The 5563-nt window shown below is 46.3% G+C and overlaps 1 protein-coding gene across 1 annotated transcript in view; it reads right to left on the bottom strand.

Moving 5' to 3' along the window:
- Spp2 (secreted phosphoprotein 2) overlaps positions 1–5563 on the bottom strand; it is a 26935-nt gene that overhangs the window by 13602 nt on the left and 7770 nt on the right. Inside the window, exons 3-4 of the mRNA XM_023722274.1 lie at positions 4641–4763; positions 3400–3507 (exon numbers count right to left, since the gene is read on the bottom strand). Coding sequence (XP_023578042.1) covers positions 3400–3507; positions 4641–4763 — 231 coding nt within the window. The remainder of the gene's footprint in view (positions 1–3399; positions 3508–4640; positions 4764–5563) is intronic.

Raw genomic sequence — 5563 nt, 5'->3', positions numbered from 1 at the left:
TACTAACACAAAATCATTCCAACCTATTGTCTTTCATGTTTGTGATATCTCTGTGTATGTTACTGAAACTAGTTATAGCTGTGTTCTGTTTTTCTCTGTTCTGAGTAAGAATTGTTTCTATAAAATGTACACACTTCATTATGCCTTGCATACAAATATTATTTGTCCATTAATTTTTAACAAAAATTTAAAAAGAAATCCATTATCTGTTTTTGTTCTTTTAAAATGCAGAATTCTTAAATGTGTGGAATTCTTTGCTTTTTAGCTTGCTCGTCAAGCCTTACGGTCTCCTAATGTTTAACGACAAGCAGCATGGAAGCTCATTTCAAAATCTAGTTTGTTCCTAGGGCTAAGATAGTTCAGCATCACAGCAGAAAACTTGGAACGAGAAGAAAGAAAGTGCCCTTCCATGTACTTAGAAAGTGGCAACAGAGTTTGGAGTTGCACAATCAGAGTGGCTTTCTCCAACCAAAGTAAGAAGAGGGGTTAGACTAGGTGACATTTATGAAGGTCAGTTCAATTTCACTGAAAGTCATGGAATGAACTAGAATCCATTCTCCCTGTGGTTGCGCAGTTAGCCTTCTCTCCCACCACCTCTTCTCACCTCCTCAGTCTCAATATTTATACTATCCTCCTTCAAATAAATTCTTGCCCTGGGTCTGCATCCCTGCCTAAAGGCCTTCAGTCCCCTCCACCTCACTGTGAGGAAGCCAGGGACACCTTCCACGACCTGAAGCACAGTGGCACTCACCTCCCACTCACCTGTGTACTTCTGGCTCAGATTTTTTTTATTCCAATCCTGCCAGATTTCTGCATAATTAAACCCAACCGATGTCCATCTCTATCCATTCCAGCCCAACTTCTGTCTTTTTCTGCTGCATTTTGGGGTGTCCAATGTGATTTCTGCCCTCCACACCATGGGTCGTCTCCTTCTGACTTCCATCAGTCCTCCGATGCTTTGTCCAGAAGCCTGCACCTCAGAGCAGACGCCTTCCCTTCAGATGCTCATTCTTCTCACTCCGTGGTCCCAAGTGCTTGTGTTGATGGTGGAGCAACCTCTGCCTAAGTGATGCCTTCCCCATGCCAGTCTATTACTTGCTACAAGGACTACTGCTATGTTTGTCGAGTCCCCCATTGACTCTGTTCCCCCATAAACTAGAATAAAACCACACTAATAAAATTCTAGTAAATGATGCAAGCGGTCCTCGTCATTTCTGAGTTAAGCATGCGTGAGTGTTCCACAGTGAAGCATGAGTGTGTCACGGAGTTAGGTGAGAAGATCCTTGGTATTTATACCGGCTAAAGCCTGGTGTGGCAAGCTCAGAAATCACCTGCAGGTTGCTGGCCCTCCAAAGTCACCGGTGTGAATGAGACCAACCAGTAAGAGTGTGCCAACTCAATTCTTTTTCTTTCTGCACCGAGAAGACTGTCCTTGCAATAGTATCAGAGCTCATATTTCTGTGTCTCCCCAAAGCCTCGGGTACTCAGAGGTGGGGCTTTTTAGAGGTGGCTGGAGCTAAGGCATGTTATACCGGATTTCCAGTGCATCACAGTTGGAGTAGTCCACTGATTGAATTAGTGTGGTTCCAAGCATGCCTGGATGAATTTTGTGAAGACAGAAGCCCCATGTTGGGTGTGAATGGCACCAACAAACAGGCTTGTATCTTGGACAGACTATAAAGGGGTAGCAGGCTCAGTGTTTGCTGCTGCCTGCCAGCCTGCCTGCCATGGACGGTTCCTCCTTTGTGGCACCCTTCTGCCACACTGCTCTGCCTTAGAACCAGCTAACGATGGACTGAAACTTTTGCAAACTTTGAGCTAAAATAAATTCCTCATTTAACTTATGGGTGTTGGGTATTTTGTCCCAACAAAGAGAAAACAACTAAAATGCATAGGGATCCTCAGTCATAAGTTTCATGGTTCCCTAATTCTACAATGGACTTCCTTAGCAAATGGTTTAAGGATGGTGATGAAAATAACATAGAGATGTTGATTTTTATGTGTCATTCTTTTTTTTTTTTTTTTTTTGGAACTGGGGATTGAACTCAGGCCCTTGCATTTGCCAGGCAAGCTCTTATTCTACTGAGCTATCTCCCTGGTCCCTTATGTGGCATTCTTGGAGATGAAATTTTATACTCTTTTACCATAATTTTCACTACAGAATTAAGTTTTGGAAAATTGAATAAAAATTTTACAATGTAGAAAGAAGTACTGGACAGGCTCAGCTGTATAACAGCAGGGAAAAAAATGGAAATATCTGCCACGAATATTGTCCAATGATGAATGAACTCATGATAGAGCTGTGATAATTTTATCGCTAGTTTAGAGTTAAGAATCTTCATCTTCCTACTGTATTCTTGACCATTTCCTGCCTAACTTTCTTGTATTCATTCAGCAAGAATTTACCAAGTATCTACCTTGTGTTGAACACTGTCCTAGGCCAGGCAAAAGCAAACACTTCCTGCTCTAAGGAGCCTTCCTGTCAAGGAAAGCAGTCAATAAATAGATAAATAATATGCACGATGGTTATTTCAAGTCAGAAGTTTATATTATTAATTTTATAGTATTTTTGCAAGCCATTTCTGATGCATCTGGGGAGAGAAAAAAGAACTCTGTCCTTCATGGAGCGCTTACTGGGAGCCCGACGCTGCCACAGGGCTTGGTTTCCATGAACGTCCTTGATTCTCAGCTGCCATCTAGGGTGGACTTTGTTACTAGCATTTGAGCTGCAGATAATGAAGGTTAAGGACAGGGACACACTCTGCAGATCTAGCAGAGAGCTTTGAGCAGGAAGATGACAACAAACCCTCCCTTCTTCATTCCACTCATGTACGCACTTAGATCTAAAACTCCCATTGTGCTCACTGTCGCTTTAAAATCGGGTCCCAAATCTCAGAAAGAAGACAGGAGAGAAGAAAAGTATTCTCACACAGTGGAGTACTACTTTGCCCTAAAGAAGGACAGATCTGGGTCGTTTGCCAGAGAATGGATGCACCTTGAGGCTGTGTTCTTAAGTGACACTGACCCTTGAGTACGTGTTTTCTCCTGTATGAGAAAACAGGATGTAAATGCAGAGCAAAATAAAAGACAGATGCTAGGAAGTGAGGTAATCTCTCTTTCGCAAGAGGGAAGGGGGCCAAGAGAGAGAGGAGGGAGGGGAAAGAGACAAAAAAAGATGTGCTGCGCACACCGGGCAGCTCCGCACGATGAACGTGACGATCGTCGCGCACTGCGGATGGGTACAGAAGGAAGAGCAGGCTGGAAGAAGTCCGAGGCACAAAGAGGAGGCTGGGGCTGTCCAAGGGAGAGCCCCTGCGCGAGCAGTCACGCCTCCCAGGCCTGGGTGGCGAGCCAGCCACCCTGTGAAACCCTCGGCTTCGCACAGGGAGCCCCACGTACCTCCTCGCTGCTGTCGGACTCGGACGTGTCGGCCCAGCGGCAGTGAGCCCGCACCTGCTGCGCCTGCCCGCCCGCCATCCGCACGGTGCTTCTGCACGCTGCGCTTTGCTGGAGGAGACAAGGCCTGAGTTACTTCCCCAGCCGGGCAGCGGGGCCCGCCCCTGCGCCACGCGGTGGGCAGGCCTGGGGGCTGGAACAGGATGCCGCAGGGGAGAACTCACAGAGGCACTCCAACTTTCCGAAACGAAGAAAGCTACGCGGAAACGGGTGAAATCTTTAAGTATCTCGGAGGCTCTGCTATCACAAGCCTCCGGGGGAAATGTGCGTGGCCGCCCTCGTGGGTGCGGAGCTGCACGGCTTGCCCGCGTTCTGCAGCAGGCGATAACGGGCTCACGGGACTCTGCGCTCGGATTTTCCCAGAAGCAGGCGTCGGGACCTTTCGGGTTGGGTCTTGAGTAAAACAGAGCTTTATTGGGAACCTCATAAAACAAATAACAATCCTGTCGGAAGTGGCCAGGGCCTGAGAAGTCCTGCATGTGAATGGGAACACAGGGAGAGCGGATTCGGAGGCACGGTTTCTACCCACGGGAGCTGACGGAAGGTCGGGTCCCACTCTGGTCTCAGGGACTCAGCAATGAACGTGCCATGCGGCCGACTCAACCAATGGGAGCCTGGACCAACAGGGGGCGCGTCCTGTGTAGGGGTGGCTACAAAATAACATGACTTGTGCGGAGAAAAAGCTTGCATTGTGCATTTGCCTGTAATAGAAATGGCGAAGTGTCTAGCTTTTCCTCTAGGGTTGGACTCTTTGTACTCACTTTACCTGATCTCCACTTCATTATAATTATTAGTTTCCTTTTTGTTAGTGCATATCTGTAATCCCTAATAACTGCACTCGTCTTGAGGCGTTGGTAGTATCTGTACTGCACCCTAATCATTGTTACTTCCCCTTCCCCCCATCTCCCGTCTTCCTCCACTCCCAGACTCCCTCATCCTCGTTTTAACAGGAAACTGAGGCACAAAGGTTAAAGAATTTCCCAGGATCCCTTAGGACTACAGATTACACGGCTCAAGAGCTCATGTCCTCAACCACTGTCACCACTAGGGACACTGCGAGGTCTCTGTGGCATGGTCTGGTGACACCCAGGCAGTAGCCAAGCCCCTTCTGCTGGGGGTCAGGGAAGCAGCAGCGCCCTCCTGCTGCTAGCTCCTGGGCCCAGGTCCTCTCCTGCCACACTCACCACGTCATAGCCCCTCTGGAAGGCACACGCAGACGGGTCTTCTCCGGAGTCTCTCAAGCACGTCGTTTCCCGGATGCTGAACTCTAGACTCATGAGCATGCTGTCCTCATCCAGAACATTCACCTTCACAAAAACACAGGGTAAGGTTGCCACATTGTACTTCTGAAGTCTACAGAGCGAGACATGGCTCCTTCTGCCCAGTCACAAAACATTGACAGACTCATCCTCTGTGAAGCCAAACATCACTCGGTTCCATATCCTCAGTCTGAAGCCTGGAGAGAAGCCACTGGATCAACATACAGTTTACTCCATTGACAAAAATGAAATCAAAACTTAGGCTAGCTTCGTCATAGGAAGACGTTCACTGGCAACTGATCTTCAGGATTCAAGAATTCCTCACTGCAGACTCACCTACTCTAAATTTTATTGGAAGTGCAAAATTAGAACTTGCTGTGTTTTTGCCACCGTTCATGGGCTGGTGCAGAGCAGCACATAATTCGAGTCACCGGACAAGCATTTCCCGCTTGAGGTCGAGGGAGGTAGCACTGTTGTCCTATTTTGGCTTTGCCCTTCAGGGCTTATTCATTTATTTATTTTTTATTTTTTAAAATTTTTAATGTATTTTTCCCATAATTTTATTGATAAACAAATAGCAATGAGACAGTTTCAAATCAAACTGGTAGGATAGTTTCAATAATTAACACATTGCATACATTCCTCTCAGTGGTTAATTGCTGTACAAGATGCGGACATGATATCCTATCTACAAACACCATCAGAACAAATCACTCTATTCATTAAGACAATGTAACTATATATCTATCCTAACCACTTTGAATACACAGATACAAAATGGACATTCATCTGTATACCCTTTATTTGTTAAGTTCCGTTATTTGAATACTATAGGTGTGTTAACTCAG

Source organism: Octodon degus, unplaced genomic scaffold (genome assembly GCF_000260255.1).
Source record: "Octodon degus isolate 3935 unplaced genomic scaffold, OctDeg1.0 scaffold00089, whole genome shotgun sequence".
Classification (NCBI taxonomy): Eukaryota; Metazoa; Chordata; class Mammalia; order Rodentia; family Octodontidae; genus Octodon; species Octodon degus.
Note: the sequence above shows the minus strand (reverse complement) of the source record. Positions and strands in the feature narration are given on the sequence as shown.